The 18,104-nt window shown below is 45.7% G+C and overlaps 1 protein-coding gene across 2 annotated transcripts in view; it reads right to left on the reverse strand.

The window, feature by feature from the left end:
• cdk19 (cyclin dependent kinase 19) overlaps nt 1–18,104 on the reverse strand; it is a 234,873-nt gene that overhangs the window by 84,304 nt on the left and 132,465 nt on the right. The window contains exons 7-9 of one of the 2 annotated variants that reach the window (XM_080192907.1): nt 12,117–12,260; nt 6,429–6,492; nt 4,452–4,524 (exon numbers count right to left, since the gene is read on the reverse strand). In XM_080192907.1, the coding sequence (XP_080049033.1) occupies nt 4,452–4,524; nt 6,429–6,492; nt 12,117–12,260 (281 nt within the window). Of the gene's footprint in view, nt 1–4,451; nt 4,525–6,428; nt 6,499–12,116; nt 12,261–18,104 lie in introns of both variants that reach the window. The other variant, XM_080192906.1, reaches the window with a different exon arrangement.

Consider the following 18,104-nt stretch of genomic DNA (forward strand, 5'->3'; position numbering starts at 1 on the left):
CTGGTCCCTCTAACACTAAGGGGCAATTTAGCATGACCAATCCATCTAATCCACACATCTTTGGCCTGTGGGAGGAAACCAGAGCACCCGAAGGAAACCCACACACACGTGGGGAGAATGTGCAAACTCCACACAGACTGTGAATCCAAGATGGGAATCGAACCCGCGTCGAGGCAGCTGTGCTAACCATTGTGCCACTGTGCCACCCTTTGAACTCCTGATCCACGGGGATCTGGTGTGGAAGGGGACAGGGAAGGAGGAGGACCTCCTTGTGAACCTGCTCCTGGGCAGATCCAGGCAGTGGACAACTGAGGGCTCATCCAACCTGATTGTCTTCCCTTCTGCTGTGGCCAATTCATGGCCAGGCGTCCCTGTAGAAGCAGCATGCGGTTTCCATGGGCACCATTGAGGCCTTCTGTACCCGTTGGGGGTTACAGCAACCTGAGTGTGTTTTTAACCCTTTCAATCACCTTTTGATTTGATGTTTTAAGTTTAATTTAGCATTGTTTTTGTTTCAGGTGGTTCTCCTTTAAGGGGCTGCCCTTCTTGCTTTGTCCCACAGTTTGTTTAATTTAGCTTAATTGATTTGCCAAAAAGAATGGCTGTCAAAGATAAAAGAGCAGCATGCTAACGAATCAGTTCCATTGTTTTTTCATTTGTGTGCATTTTCCTAATTCTGATTTATAACAATTCTTCCTTCTTAATTTATATCAGTAAGTTAGAACGTAGTGAAATTTAAACTTGTACCCATTACATCAAATTAAATAATTCTCTCACCAGAAAAGATAAAAAGTATTTTACAATTCACACAGATATGGAAGCATTCTCTTCCAGAAGTACTGACTATCAAATTCTTATATATTTGAAGTTATTCAAAACTACCTTAACATCACCCAGCTAGTTCCTGTTTATGAGTAAGAATCGCTAGGTCACAAACTGGAAACAATTATATTGAAAAATGTGGAAGCAGAAAAGGCAGTTCAGCCTGCCCATTAAACATTCTCCTATATATTATCTGAACTGTGGATCCACCACACATGATCAATTTATTCAGGGCTTGGGATCAGTGCTGGCATGAAAGGGGTGGGATAGAATTCTAGGGAGAAGCGATAAGATGAAATTCAGAAATGGGAAGGAGGTGATTCTCCCAAAAATGTTCAAAGTACTGAATTTGTGGGAAAACTGGTATAAATCACGATTGTTTTTTCAGTGGGAGTTCAGACTCGAATCTGCCACACTGTGCATTGCAGAGATCAGAATCCTGAATATCATTAAAAGCTCAAAGGTGGGACGTATTCGTACTGGAGTCTGTCAGTTCCAGAACTCTGTGCGTGTAATTTGCTGGCCAGCTCGATCACTGGCCAGTCTGAGGCCCGCTAAGTGCTGTAGCTGCACCTCCCCACTCCCACCGCACCCCTCCCCACCCAACAGCCCGATTGCAGCCCCTCTGTCCATTCCCAGGCCAGCCCCAAACCCCACCCCTGCATGTCCAAGTGCCCTGATCTCGAGCCCCCATGCCGAGCAGTGATGATCCACCCCCCCAACACGGGAGACAGACCTCTCTCCCCCCCCAGGCCACCCCGATCGCTGGCCTCCCTCCAGCCCTAACCGATCCTGTTTGCAGAGTGGCAGCAGGACCCCTCATCCCTACCAAATGCCCCCTAGGCCTTACCCCAGCTGACCCACTGCCTAGGCCCTACCCCCCTTGGCACTGCTCCAGGCCCCATCCATTGGCACCATCCCATTCCCCGTGGGCAGTGTCAAGGTGCCCCTGGGGCATGGGCACTTTGCCTCTTGGAGTGTGCCAGAGAGCACAGGCTGACACTTTCAGGCACTGCCCCCCTGCTGCCCAACCCCCTGGGGGGCCTTTCACTCCAGCGGGGTCTCCCATTAGTTCCCTGAAAGTGGGGGAGTGAATTTGTACTGGCAGGATGGGAGATGCCATCGAGTCTGGAGAATTCAGTCCTGGGCCTGATAATTACCTTTAAATAACATTAAAATAAGAATTATAGTACTTACCTGTTGGTCCCACTGGTTTCCTGTATGGTCTCCACCGTGCCGGATTTCTGTCACTGATGCACACATGAATCTCCCGGCTTGACCCGCCAAAAAATTGGCAGGTTGGAATGGGAGAATTGCCCCCAGGATGTCTCTACAGAAACATATCCTTCAGAGCAACATATGGGGGTTCTCACACAGACAAGTAGGAAGAGGTTCTGCTCTCTGGGATAGAGAAATCCAACCACTAACAACTACCTGAGAGAAGAATTCTCTCCTCAACTCCTTCTTAAATGGGAGATCCCTTATTTTAAAATTGTTTCCCCAGTTCTAGATTTTCCCATGAAGTTACCCACCCTGTCAAGCCCCTTAGAATCTTAAATGATTCATTCAGGTCATCTCTCATTTTTTTAAACTCAAGTGAGCATAGGCCCAACTTTTCTTTATAAGATTACCTCTTCAGACCAGGAATTAATCCACTGAACCTTCTCTGAGCCATTTCCAATCAAAGTATATATCCCTTCATCAGGAAAGAGACTAAAACTGTGAAAACTGCTCTAGGTAGGTATAAATCAGCCCCCTTGCAAAACAGAACCATATTCCGTTGCCTTCCTCATTACCTGCAGCACTGGCATGCTAACTTATGTTCCATGAACAAGGATACCCATATCCCTCTGTCCATTTAAATAATATTCTGTTTTTCTTCCTGCCAAAGCAGACAACCCCATTTCTTCCCACATTAGACTCCATCTACCAAATGTTTGCCCACCAACTTAATCTATCTTTGTCACTTTGTGGAATCTTTGTATCCTTCTCACAACTTTCTTTCCTGCCTATTTTTTATGTCATCAAATTTGGCTACAATACAGTCCCTTCATACAGTCCATTAACATAGATCATAATAGTTGATGCTCCAGCACTGATCCCTGTGACATTTCACTTGTTACATCTTGCCAATCTGAAAATGACCCATGGTGATATGTTACTTCCTACACCATGAGTTCCTATTTAGTGTCGTAACCTTTGATATGGCACTTCGTCAAATATTTTCTGGAAATCCAAGTACACCACATCCACGGGTTCTCCTTTATTCATATTGCTTGTACTTCCTCAAAGAAGTCTAACCAATTAGTCAAACATGATTCCCCTTTCACGAAATTTTGCCTCCTAGCATTAAAATTTTGTTAGAGTCTCACTATAACCTCCTTAATAATGGATACCAGCATGTTACCTATGTTAACTGGTCAGTAGTTACCTTTTTGAAAATTTATTCTTCCATGGGACATGGGCATTGTAAGCCAGATGAGCAGTTGTTGCCCATCCCTAATTGCTACCACGATGCCATCATCTCTCCTGCTTTATGTCTCTCTCCTATCTTGAATATAGGAGTTACATTTGCTGTTTCCAGTTTGATAGGATCCTTCTGGAAGCCAGGGAATTTTGGAAAATTTAAAAACAATGCATCTACTATCTCAGCAGCTATTTCTTTTAAGACAGGAGGATAAAGTCCATCAGGCTGAAATGGCCTTGCAAATCAATCAGTTTCAAGGGCAAATAGAGATAGGCAACAAATCTGGCCAACCAACAACGCCCATGTCCCACAAAGGAATATACAAAAAAGGATATAGGGATTTGTCAGCTTTTAGTTCAAATAATTTCCTCAGTACTTTTGCCCCAGTAATTGTAATTGTGCTAAGCTTCTCCCTCCCTTTCACTTCTTGATGGATGCTTATTTATGGGATGTTACTTGTATCCTGTATAGCGAAGGCAGATGCAAAATGTTCAATTCTTTGGCCATTTCCTTATTTTCCATTATTGGTTCCTCAGTTTCACTCTGTACCAGACCAACATTCATTTTATCTTTTAAATTCAGGTAGAAACTCTTACTATCTGTTTTTATATTCTAGCTTTCTTTCTCTCATACTCTAATTTCTCCCTCATGGTGGGAATTGAATTTCTATTCTGCTGGCTACTCAGGAATTTTGGGTTCCCCTAATTTCATAAGAACAGAAGAACATAAGAAGTAGGAGCAGGAGTAGGCCATCTAGCCCTTCGAGCCTGCCCCGCCATTCAATAAGATCATGGCTGATCTGTCATGGCTCAGTTCCACCTTCCCGCCCTCTCCCCATAGCCCTTAATCCCCTTGCCTATCAAAAACCTATCAACCCGCGTCTTAAATATATTTAGCGAGGCAGCCTCCACCACTTCAACGGGCAGAGAATTCCAGAGATTCACCACCCTTTGAGTGAAGAAGTTCCTCCACAAGTCCGTTCTAAACCGCCCCCCCTTTATCTTGAGGCTGTGCCCTCTAGTCCTCTAGTTTCTTCTTGCCTAATTTTGATATAAATGAAACTTTTATTAAAGAATGAACTTCCGTGAGGCTCTCTCATTTATCAATCATAACAAAGATCCTTTTGAGCAATTCTTTGGAAAAACTTGTAGGAGAAACTCACCAGAAGAAATACTTTACTGTCAGGCTTGACTTTGTGTTTCTCCATGTATTTAATGAGGCTGCTGTTAGCATAGCTGAATGCAAGAGAAGATCAACAAGTTAGGCTTCTTCACCTATTTAGCTCCAACTGGACAAAACAAGGCAATATTTAGTGAAGACAATTTGCTAAGAAAATAATAATTTAATTGCATTGTTTACTATTCTTCACCATGTGAATGACATAACCAAAAACGAGCAAACTACAAATGTGATGCACACATCTATCAGTTGTTTAAGAGCCACAAATGCCTGCCCTCCTCTCATTCAAGGTATTGTGTGTGGCCTGGGCGACCAAAGGAAAGGAAGAAAAAATAAAATAAAACACAAACGTCTTCTCTGATTGATTTACTTGTTTTAACTCCCATTACAATAGTTCTGATGAAAACAGATCAAAATGGCTTTGATCATGAAGAAATTTTAAAAAGCTTGGAAAACTTATGATATGAGAGTTTGATATTCTTCTTTGTGACAAGGAAGGAGAGACAGAAATGAAAAAATGTTGTTCTCACAATGAGGGTGATGTAGGAGACTCGACTTATCGCCTGTTCCTAGATATCTTGAGAAGGTGTAGCTGCGACAGCGATTCGTTTTCTAGGACAGTTCTTTGTGCGACTACAGTTGCATTTATACTAGGCTGGAAAAGTGTGTTCCCTTCTCCAAAAGATTCTGAGAAGGGTGCCTCGATCTCAAAGTTAAATTAAAGGCTGCAACTCCAATGGACATCAGGACATCACCCACAAGAATCAAGGCACCCTACACATGAACATCAGGGCATCCCAGCCCCCACATCTCATCATGCAAACATCAGGGTGACTCAACCCTCACCCCCCACCCTAGCATCAGGCACTCTCTCCCCCCACCCCCACACTGGCATAAGGGACGACCTGGCCCCACAGCTCCAAGGTGAGACCCCGTCCAGGATCAGGGCACCACATCACCCTTCACAAACATAGGGCCACCAGTCCTCGCCATCCCCCTCCCCCCCACCCACCCCAACCAACTCACACACACAAAGAGAGCTCCCACAATAGGGCCTTGCCATGTCCTGCACTGCCCAGGGACTATGTTTCACTGTTTTTGAAGATCAGTAGTGATCTGCACTGGCATGACATCAGGCTTACGGGGAGGTGGTGGGAACATATGGTGAGTACAGAAGTAGTGGCATTAAGCCTGCTAATCATATCTATATTATAAAATACGCTGATAGGGTTCACGCACAAACCTGATTGCGTCATCAGTGGGGGTGGGAACTTTGTGAACACCTCGGAATTCTTGCTGTGCAAATCCTATTTTTGGCCTCATGTGAAGTTTAGTGGCCATTATAGGATTTGTATCTGCAGCTGGCACTGCTGCTAAATCATGGCCAGGCGCTGTGTGATCATTTTCTCTGGTGCTAGTTGACATATTAGAAGATTTACTGAATACAGTTTCACAACATGCCAAGCATAGCTAGTCTAACATCATACTTGTTAGTTGCATAAGTTTAAGGTGAAGTAAATGCAGACAGCACAGCATTGATTGTATGTTTGTTTGAGCACATATAAGGAGATAATTATTGATAATAGTGGAGGAGTCCTGTGATATTACTGACTGTACATTTAAAACAAAATGGGAGTGTTTGTTACCTAGTGCCGTTGGATAGGAAAGTACTGAATAATGCTAACTTGTTACAAAATGGGTATTTTGCGCATTGAGAAATAAATTGCTGATGAGAAAAAGCAATTTTAATTTCCTCAGGATGGCAGAAGAATACTAACATATTTTTAGCAGTCACTATTTTGAATAGTATTCTGTGTTTTCATACATGAGAAACAGAGTTCCATGGCTTCCCACTGAAGAGTGTCAAAAACCCTTTGTGAACAAACCTTCAGTACATCATCTGATTCAATATCGATCCCAGACAGCAGAATCACACACTGGTAGGGACTTCAGAACTTACGTTGTTCTCCTGAAGTCTTTCTGCAAAGTTGGGTATTCAGGCATCTTACGGATATCTTCCCAGTCTTTATCTTGCAAAAAAAGAACAGTTATGCAATATGTGCCAAGACCATAAACACATACGGTGGAATTTTCCAGTCATTCACGTCAGCGAATTTCTGGTCCCGCTGCAGTGAATGGAGATTTTGTTGGGTGCCAAATTCTCCCAACTCGCTTGCAGCAGCAGCGGGTCATGAATAGCCTGAAAATTCCAGCCATAATATCTACAAAATATATTATCCTTTATAACATTCACAACAGTCTGAGAATCATGCTACAAAAATTGGGCACTTTGAATAATGTGGTACAACTGCATACCATGTAGCAGCTTATTTTTTAATACTACTGCAAACTCCAAAATCTACTGGAACTCCAAAATCTGGAAACACCAGTTGTCTGGCACATCTTTCAGTTGGTCCCACAACACTCAGACTCACCACTCCTGGTGTTGCAGCAAATTGGCAGTGTGTAACTCAGTGACTGAATTACATTCTGGAGTGTCAAGACAAAATGGTCAAGCGGCTAAATTGGAAAAGGGAGTGTTAGTTTCAAACCTTGCTGTGTTTCTGCACCAGCCTGTCTGTTGTAGGCTCAATACCCTTGGCTACTACTAAAGTAACTACTTTGCAAGCACTGGCAACTCAATCTGAAATGGAGGAGAAGGAAAATTTTTGTGTGTGGAGGAGAGACTGATTACTCTGGGTGTTTGTGGAGGTTGGGGGGGTGGGGGGTGGTCAGGGGGCAGAGGGCTAAAGTTAGAGGTCCGATTCTCCTGTTTGGAGACTAAGTGCTCCCATCACTGAGAAAGTGGGAGTGATTTGTGCTTCCGCTGGCAGCAGTTTTCACTCACCACCCTGCCTATTCAAACAGGCTAGACCAGCCACGATGTGAAACACACAGATCCTCTAACTGATCGCTGGAGTCGTGATTCACCTGAATGAGTTACAGGTGGCCATTCAAGGTGCTCCCTACAGTCCAGAAATGTAACATCATCAGGGAAGATGGCTAGGAGATCAGCCCTGAGCTTTCTGGATGCAGACATTGATTGGATGTTGGACGTCATCGAAGAGAGGAGGGCCATCTTGCTCCCCAGGGCAGATAGGAGACTACATGCTAACATGGGAGTAGAAGCCTGGGAAGTGGTGGCTGAGCCTGTCAATTACAGGAGTTTGATCCAAGGACATCCATTCAAAGCAGGAAGAAGATGAATGCGGTTCTCAAAGCTGCAAGAGTACACGTGTTCTCCTGCGCTTTCAGCCTCCAATCAGCGTCTCCCCCAGAATCTATCCCCTCATTCAATGCTCCTCATTAGTCATACCTCCCCATCAAGATCCCTCACAGGCTTGACCAGATCTCACACATGGCACTGACATTAAGCTCCTAAACCCACCAGGCCACCATCTCAAGGTCTCCATTTTCTCTCCCCAAGGAATAAGACTGCACATAACCAGGGAGGAGGGAAAGGGAACCCATAGGGGTCTATGCCCACTAAGTGTTCTTACCTCCCTTAGAAGGGCCCTGGAAATCGCAGGGTTGGTCCAGGAGTAGTCAGTAGCCAATTGCAAGGTCAGGATTTCCCGAGCAAGTGAGAGTCCGAAGCACAATCATCCATATTGCATGTGAATGTAACATTCTCCGCACTATTGAGGATCCCAAAGGCTAACTCATATCCTCTTTCTGCCAGGATCACCATCCGATGAGCCCAAGCCATCTGATGTCGCATTCCCGAGTCCAACGCCTCAAAGCACCTGGGCCAAAGCTCCGAGGACAACACAGAATCCTTGAAACTGCCTTCACGTGCAAAATTTAACAGTGAGATACACTTACCTCAGTGAGAAATGTTCATGGTAAGGCTTCTGGAGCATTTTCTGGAGCGCACCACAGCTGCTGCTGCACATTGGATGGAGGTAGGAACTTGCAGGCGCGTCAACAGTCAGAGGACTACTGACTGCTAGGAGTCAGCTGCACTGAAGGCAGATGTTAATCCTCTGGGAAAACTCATTCCAGCACTGTAACAGATGCAGAAGCAAAGCCATGCTTATCAGGAAAGGGTGTCTGGCACCTTTTTGCAACAGCAAGGCCATCTGGAGGCGTCCACCATGCTTCTGTTGTAGGACATGCTGCTGGCAATGGATGCCACCCAGAACAGCACTGTAAGATTGGCAGATGCAGTGGAAAGCTGGAGCAAGAAGTCTGAACAATAATCGCCATTGTCCAAGGTCTGACGTACTCTGGCTGAGGACCAAGACAGCATGTCCAGCATACTAACGGGTATGTCAAAGGCCCAAGTGGACATTGCAGAAGTGCAGAAGTGCTCAAGAGCTTGGCCAGTCGCACTGCATTATGGCTGAGGGCATCTCCCAAATAGGGGATTTCCACAGTAATTTCAATGCAGTGTTCATGTAAGCCAAATAAACTAATAAATAAACTTAAACTTAAAACTTTGCTCAAAGTTTGATGTCTCCAGGGAGGCAGCTGGATTTCACTCCAGGGTGGGTGTTCCAAAGGATGGAGGGGGAGGGGAGGTGTCTGTAAATTCCTGCGTGAGGAACTGAGAACTATTGTCACTGACAATTTGCTTAGGATGGCCAAACCTCGCGAACATTTAGTCTCGTTTCTTGATGGTCATGTCAGTTGAAGTGGAATTCATTATCACCACCTCCAGGCACTTGGAATGGGCATCAACCATCACCAGCAGCATTTCACTCTCAAAGGGGCTCGCTAAATCAAGATGCCATGGCATCTTGGGCCACTCCTAGGGGTATTACAGCGATAATGGTAGTGTATTCCTGATTTTTGCACAAACTTGGCATAGTTTGGCTTTTCCCTCAATCTGAGCATCCAAACTCAGCCACCAAAAAAAGCTCCTGGTGAGCTCCTTCATTCCTATCTCCTTTGGGAGGTCTTGGTGCAATTGCTCTAGCACCTTGTAACTTAGTTCAGAGGAATGATCACCCACATCCCCTATAGTATACAGCCATTCGGAACCGATAACTCCCACCACATCGAAAATGATGCTGAGGGCCATCTTCCCTAGTTGTGCAGATCTCGTCTCTGCACTGGCTAGAGAGTACGACGTGAAAATAATCAGCCTCTCCTCACCACTGGGTAGGGTATGCCACACACTGCACCAATTTAAAAGGGTGAGGCTTTGCATGCCAATTGCAAGGACAACCTAGGGTCGCAGTGAACCAAGACATCTGATCTCTGAAGTGCCTGTTTGACAGCGAGATTTGCTTGCTCAGAGTCTTGGTTTCATGATCAAGGCTGACTCTTCTGAAGAAGATTGCGTAATCACTTCAAAAGGCTCGCTTTTAATGCTTTGAGAAGCCTCTTACTGTTGACAATGTGCCCTAAGTATTCTATAAGTTCTGGAAGAAGTCACACTTTATTTTCTCATAAGCTGTGAGCCTACTGACGTTTTTGGTCTCCTCAAGAGCTTTCCTTCTGTGGAGCCAGTGACCGAGATATCACTGACATAGCACTGTACCCCTTGAGTCCACTTAGGATTTGGTCCCTAGACCTCTGAATTAATGCTGGGGCTGACGTGATTCCAAAGAGGAGCCTTTTATAGCGAAACAAAGCGTGATGAGTCACTGTAGTCAGAAGATGTGGGGACTCTGCAGCCATTCCCACCTGCTGGTAGATCTGCGACAGACCCACCTTTGAATTTTTGCCCACTTGCCCGATCACTGAACAGATCTTTAATCAAGGGCATTGGGTATTCATCTGCACACAGAACTGAATTAACCCAAGTCACCACAGATTTGGATTGATCCATTGTGTCTTAAAACAGATAATATTGGAGTTGCCCAATCACTTGTCACCACTGGTTTGAATATACCAGTGTCCGCCAGCCTCAGCAGTTCGCCTTCTACTTTTGGATGGATAGTGTACAGAACGATGTTTGCCCTCAGACTTTTGTGTTGACTATCTGGTTTCAATTTGAGTTTAACCTGGACTCCTTTAGTTTCTCGAAGAGTGTCTTCAAGATCACAGTGGTACTTATTTAGGATGTCTTGTAGACTAGTTTTAGAGTTGATCAATTTGTTTACAGCCCCAGTTCAATTTAAGTTTCAGTCGCCATCAGTGTCCAAATGAAGCCTTTGACAATGTGTAGGGGTAGCTCCACAGCCTGGTCCCTGGTTCACCATTACATGTCCCCTTAAGAAGACTACCTGTTTTGTATATGTCCTGAGGGTGATTTGGAGTGCTAGAGTGGCATATCATGATCAACCTCTCTGCTTACTTCAAAGCTCACTGTTTGCTGACACATTCACCAATGTGATGTCCTGCATGACATACCCCACAAGTGTGCATGTGCACTGCCAACACCATTTTGGAGCTGTAAGGACATGAGAACCATTCAAAAAATGGGTGCCAATAAGCCCAATTGCCCACCTTATGCATTATCTGTGAACTTATTGACTGTTCCTTGAATGCCCTCATCCAGATCATTATTAAAGTGAAGGGCAATGATTGAAATGCGAACGCTTACAGTAATCAACTAGCAATTGACCTCCATGCAGAACCACTACCATAAATAACCATCCCTTCGCACTTGAGAGTGAAACTGTTTATCCACCCTAGAATCTGCTTCCAATCCCACAGAAATCTGTTGATTAGCCTAACCACCACTGCTAAACACCAAATAGGAAATCAGCAAAGAAACAAAAACACAAAAACAGCAGGAAATATAATTGTACCTATACTGTGACAGGAAATTGAAGCCAGCTGAAATTTGCCAGTCATTGTCACTGTAAATGTTTATTTTCTTAGTAAAGAAACCATGTTTACAATTTAAAAAATCAAGGCATTCTTGTACTAGTGACCATTTTAGTTCAGATTCAAGCAGACTATGAGCCAGCTTGTAACTGTTGAATGTACCTCTCTTATCCTGAGCACAGACTCACTGACCCACTTTACTGGGCTCTGTGATTCTGTTGCCAGGTCACGTGAGTTACATTTAACAGTGTCAACACAATCGGATGCTCATAGAGAGAGGCCAGTCTCCCAGAATTGTAACTGAAATAGCTACAGTTTTAAAATAGCATTTATAGACAAAGAGAAGAGCCCTGTACTGTGTATAAGGCACATTCATGCCCTTAGATTTTGTAATTAGTGTTTATTTACACCTGCTGAAAAAAGATCTGACAATGGGGATATAGTAGACTCAAACGGGAATGAAACTTTCACAGTGCATGCAAAAAAGTTATTTTTTAAATACCATTATTGTAATCACACTGTTACAATTCTTCAAAGGAATGTTTTAATTGAACCATTTTCAAAAAGGTCCTATTGATACTAGAATTGTTTATGGTTTATGAGCAGATTGGATTTCTAAGTAAATTTCGATGAATGTAACCTATATAAAACTTCACACAGAAAAATTAATCTAAAATCAAATGATTGTACCAGACTTACTAATGTAGAAATCCTTGACATATACATCAGTCTCCTATTACTCCATAGAACAGTACTTTGATACAGCAACGTATTACATCAATTGAGTATCCTCTTTTAAGTACCTCTGCTTATCAGGTCAGTTCAGGCTTCACTTCAGCAGGACAAAAAGACCAGTTCTATTATAAACTGCACCAAACATATTTCTTACTAGGAATTATAGTATGCATCAGGTAAACAATCTCACCAGCAGGAAATCCCATAACGCTGAAAATACGATCCAACTGGTCATGGTGAAAAGGGTTACTTGTTTTGATATCTTCCTGGCGGCAATGAAAGATGGGTTCTGATGTTAGAAGTTCTGCGAAAATGCATCCAATTGCCCAAATGTCTGAAGTTAAAGACAAGAAATAAAATGTGACAGAAAATCACAATGTTAAATTAATTGTGATCCATGACATGGTTTGTTATCATTATTCTTGAAGTTCTAGTTTGTAGGCTTTCAATTAATTGTGACCAAAAGGAAGTCTACAGGAAACAATGAACATACCTTGTAATATATGAATAGAAAACAAATGGCCCAGATCTCTGGGACAGTGCTGGATAGGCTGTGACCAATGGTGAATGTGATTTCATCTGCCCACATATCATTTAACCCTGGAGCATCTGCACGTTCTGATGCCAGTTCCAACAGGGATGCAGGGGCTGATACGGTCAGGAGGCAAATTGTCAGACATAATTCCAGTGGCAACCCTTTGTTCATAACTTTTAATGTCTGTCTTCAGTTCACTAATGTGGAGATGCTGGCGTTGGACTGGGGTGAACAGAACTCCCACTTACCTGAAAAAGGAGCAGCGCTCCGAAAGGTAGTGGCTTTCACTACCTAATAGACCTGTTGGACTTTAACCTGGTGTTGTGAGACTTCTTATTCAGTTCACTGACCAACCACATTTTAAATGGATCTGTCAGCCTCCAAAACTGCAAAGTCTCACCCCATTGACAGTGCTAAGCCCTCACATCCAACAATGTTCACCTTCTCTCTCACCCCCAAAATTGTTCATGCCTCGTCCCACACTCTTCACAATGTTGATGCCTCTTTCTTACCCACTGCTCGCCCATCGACTTTCTTCACACCCCTCTGTCACATCAACAGTGTTCACCCTGTTATCTGGGTGTGGAGAGGCTGAGCTCTATCTGGGTGTGGGACAGACTGAGCTCTGTCGGGGTATGGGAGAGAGATAGAGCTCTGCCTGGGTGTAGGTGATGGTGAGCTCTGATTGGGTGTGGGAAAGGGTGAGCTCTGTCTGCATGTGGGAGAGAATGAGCTCTCTCTGTGTGTTGAGCAAGTGAGCTCTGTCTGGGTGTGGAGAGGGTGAGCTCGGTCTGGGTATGGGAAAGAGTGGACGTGGGAGAGAGTGAGCTCTGTCTAGGTGTGGAGAGGCTGACCTCTATCTGGATGTAGGAGGGGGTGAGCTCTGTCTGAGTGTGGAGCGAGTGAGTTCTGCCTGGGTGTGAAAAGACTGAGCTCTGTCTGGGTATGGGGGAGAGTGAGCTCGGTTTGGGTGTGGGAAAGAGTGAGGTCTGTCTGGCTGTGGGAAAGGATGAGCTTTGTCTGGGGTGTGGGAGACAGTGAGCTCTATCTGGGGTGTGCAGCGGCTGAACTCTGGCATGTGGAGAGGGTGAGCTCTGACTGGGGTGTGCAGAGACTGAGCTCGGTCTGGGTGTGGAAGAGAGCGAGCTCTGTCTGGGTGTGGGAGAGCACGAGATCTGTCTGGGGTGTGCAGAGGGTGAACTCCGTCTGGGGTATGCAGAGGTGAGCTTTGTCTGCATGTGGGAGAGGGTGAGATTTGTCCTGGGTTCAGGAAGTCAAATGGCACAGATCTTGGGGTTACAAAGTTTATTTGCATCTGGCCAGGTTTCTTCTGGCCCGAGAGTGGATGATTTGGTCACTGGTTACTGACAGTAGAAATTACACCATTGCCATCATTGATCCCTCCCTCATATGAGGAAAGGACGTGTATGGGGTGTTAGGGAGGGGTAATACCTTTGGTGGGGGAACATGTCACGTCCTTTCAGGGCGGTTTGTCCATCCTTTGTCCCCACTTGACACTCAGCTCTCACCTGTGGCTCCTCGTAGCTGTTTGCATGCGACAGCGGCCACATCCTGGGCAACGGCCTCGACAAGCTGGCTAAACCAGGTGAGGGTAGCCGATGGGTCTCCACCCTCAGTGAGATAAGGGGATGTCTATCCCAGCATGTGAAGACAGAGTCCGGCGGATTGAGCGGAAGAGACCAATGGAGGGTCCAATGGTCAAGAAGGCTGTTTCTTCAAGCATCGTGGAACGCGAAGAGCAGGACAAGACACAGAAGACGTCCTGGTCATCCACTGCGCCTAGTCCCACCTCCAGTCGTCTTGACTTTTGTCTTGCCACTGGATCTAGATGGGAATTGGGAAGAGAGAGTGAGGCTGATGCTGCGCAACTCTCCCTCACTCTAATCCAAATCAAGCGCTAGTTTCGACACCATCATCATCATCATCAGTGTCCTGTTCAACTTTTGAAGTCCTGTGGCAATGGGTGAGCGACAAAGCAGCAGGTGTGGATACACTGGGAGCTGCAGTCACGGACCTGCACGCAGGCAGCTCAGGTCTAATGGTCGTTTTCCGCTGACCAAAGCAGCAGTGGAACTCGGCGTCTACCTGGGCGGCTGAGCGGTCCTCTTCAGGATCACACTGCTTACCTCCGTAGAATGAGGAAAGGACTAGAAAAGGTGCCCTAAACATTGTCTGCTTCACTACACCCTGGCCAGTTTACTGCAGCTGGTGGGGATCTCATTTTGTGGTCGAACACACAAAGTAAAACACAAGGTGACACTTGGAACGTGTGCACGCTTTTGGACAACCCTACAGCAGACAGACCAGAGAGAACAGCCTTAGTTGCCAGAGAGCTTGCAAGATACAACATTGACATTGCTGCCCTGAGCGAAACTCGTCTAGCCAACGTAGGTCAGTTGACTGAAACTGGAGGTGGATACATTTTTTTCTGGAGCGGTCACACCTGTGATGAGCATCGTGATGCTGGAATTGGATTCACCGTCAGGAGTCACCTTATTCGGAAACTTGATAGTCTACCCAACGACCAGCTTATGACATTACAGCTTCTGCTTCAGAACAGAAGTCAAGCCACCCTGATCAGCGCCTATGCCCCCACAATGAACAACCTGGATGAGATGAAAGACAAGTTCTACGAAGAACCAGACGCCCTACTATCAGCTCTGAGCAGTACCGACAAGCTGATCTTGCCTGACAATTTCAATGCAAGAGTAGGGTGTGACTCCGCAAACTGGCAGGGAGTCATTGGGAGGCATGGAGTGGGCAAGTGTAACAGTAATGGCCTACTCTTAATGAAGACCTGTGCAGCACATGACCTCCTTATCACCAACACAACCTTCCATCTGCCTATCCGTAACAAGACCTCCTGGATGCACCCCCGCTCCAAGCATTAGCATCTTATCGACTATGCCATTGTCAGGAGAAAAGACAGGCAGGATGTCAGAGTAACTAAGGCCATGTATGGTGCTGACTGCTGGACAGATCACAGGCTCATTGTCTCCAAAATGAGGCTCCGCATCAGACCCAAGAGGCAACCTCAAGGAAGCAAGGATATGAAAAGAATCAATGCGGCCAAGCTAAAGAACCCCAGCATAGCTTCAGGACTGGCTGAAGACTTAGAAATCAAGCTTGCTGACCTACACCTCGCAGGTAGCGCTGAGGATGACTGGGAACGTTTCAGGGATGCTATCCATACATCTGCGCTGAAGCCGCTCGGGCCCTCCATCCGCAAGCAGAATGATTGGTTTGATGAGAATGATGAGGAGATACAGGCTCTACTTGTTGAAAAGCACCGTCTTCATTGGGCCTGTCAGAATGACCCATCTTCAGCTGCCAAGAAAAATGCTTTTACCAGCGCTTGCAGGACAGTCCAGAATAAACTGCATAAAATGCAGGATGCCTGGCTGAGTGCCAAAGCAGATGAAATACAGGGATATGCTGACAGAACTGACTTGAAACAGTTCAATGAAGCCGTCCTCAACCGACTGTCATCTATTAATGATGAGGCAATAAAAAGGATTCCCCAGGTTGATATCAACAGCGCCATGGGTGACCCACCGGTAGTAGCCGAAGTCACGAAAGCTGTCAACCAGCTATCCAGTGGCAAAGCCCTAGGGGCAGATGCCATACCCGCAGAGATCTATAAAGCTGCTGGTGCTGCACTTATTGAGAAGCTCACCAAATTGTTGCAGTCCTTTAGGAAACAAGGATCCATTCCTCAGGAACTTAAAGATGCTTCCATCGTACACCTCTATAAGAGGAAGGACAATTAGCAAGTATGCGACAACTACCGAGGAATCTCGCTGCTCTCCATCACAGGAAAAACCATCACAACAGTCCTGCTAAATCGTCTGGTCACTCATCTGGAGCTGGGCCTGCTTCCAGAGTCACAGCATGGCTTCCGCAAAGGTCGTGGGACTACTGATATGATTTTTGTTGCGCGCCAACTTCAGGAGAAGTGTCAGGAGCAGAATTGCGAGCTCTACACAACCTTTGTTGACCTCGCAAAAGCCTTCGATATTGTAAGCTGACAAGGCCTGTGGAGGATAATGTCAAAGTTCAGCTGCCCCCCCCCCAAATTCATTCAGCTGGTACGCCAGTTCCATGATGGCATAATGGCCAGAGTACTGGATGGCGGAGAATCTTCTGAGGCATTCCCAGTCACCAATGGCGTCAAACAGGGCTGTGTGCTCGCACCCACACTGTTCAGCATGATGTTTACTGCCATGCTGAATGATGCCTTCCAGGAGAGTGCTGCTGGAATCAGCCTCAAGTACAGAGTGGATGGGAAGCTTTTCAACCTGAGGAGACTTCAAGCTATTTCCAAAGTGAAGAAGACTGTTCTGAGAGAGTTCCTCTTTGTCGCTGAGTGCGCCCTGTATGGTGGCTCAGAGCCAGAGATGCAAGTCAGTATGAACAAATTTTTCACGGCTTGTGACAACTTTGGACTCACCACCAACATTAAAAAGACCGAAGTCATGCACCAGCCTGCTCCTCATGCACCATACACAGAACCCATACTCACAATCAAAGGGCAGAAACTACAGGCAGTGGACCAGTTCACTTATCTTGGCAGCACCCTCTCCCAAGCAGTGACTATTGATGCAGAAGTTAACTGAAGTTAAAGGCAAGTTCTGCTTTCGGTAGACTGTGCTCCACTGTACGGGAACGTCGAGGAATCAGCCCAGCAACAAAGCTGAAGGTCTACAGCGCCGTGGTACTCACGACCCTCCTGTATGCCTGTGAAATGTGGACTGTGTATCTAAGGCATGCAAGACAGCTCAATCATTTCCACATGACTTGTCTTCGCAGAATATTACGCATCCGATGGCAAGACAAAGTATCAGACACTGAAGTTCTCTCTAGAGCAAGTCTACCATCAGTCCACACACTGCTGATGAGAGCGCAGACCCAGTGGGCAGGTCATGTCATCCATATGTCAGATGAGCGCATACCCAAGCAGCTCCTTTTTAGGGAATTCTCTGCTGGAAGACGCTCACATGGAGGGCAGAAAAAACCTTTCAAAGACACACTAAAAGCCTCCCTGAAGTCGCTTAACATTGACATGACCATCTGGGAAATGCTGGCACAAAACCGCCCTACCTGGCGCTGCCTCATCCACAAAGGATGTCAAGCTCACGAAGCAAGGTGTATTGCTGAAGCACAACTTAAGCGCGAGCTGCACGAGTCCAGAACCACCAGCGCAACAACTACAGTGTCTACACAAGTCTGTCCAATATGAGCCAGGACATTTCGTGCCTGAATTAGCCTGATCAGTCATCTTCGGACACACTGCAACCAGCCACAAAATGACTAATGGTGTCGAGGTCCTCATCAATGACGATGGACAAACAACATATGTGGAAAATATATTAATCAAGTACAAGGAGACTGAATGGAGTGGAGAAAATAGTATGTACTGAGTAGAAAATATTTAGATGTGAACTCAAGAACTATATGATTATCTGGGGACAATTTTAAACCCCAGCTCAGGGCAGGTGCTGGAGGGAAGCTAGACACCAACATACCCACTTCCAGTTTGAATGGAGGTCGGTTTGGGGGTGCGAGAAGCAGGTGGGGTGTGGGGGCGATAGGAGTATATGCAAGCAAACAATCCACTCTCAG

This window comes from Carcharhinus amblyrhynchos, chromosome 7 (assembly GCF_965287045.1).
Source record: "Carcharhinus amblyrhynchos chromosome 7, sCarAmb.v2.hapA, whole genome shotgun sequence".
Classification (NCBI taxonomy): domain Eukaryota; kingdom Metazoa; phylum Chordata; class Chondrichthyes; order Carcharhiniformes; family Carcharhinidae; genus Carcharhinus; species Carcharhinus amblyrhynchos.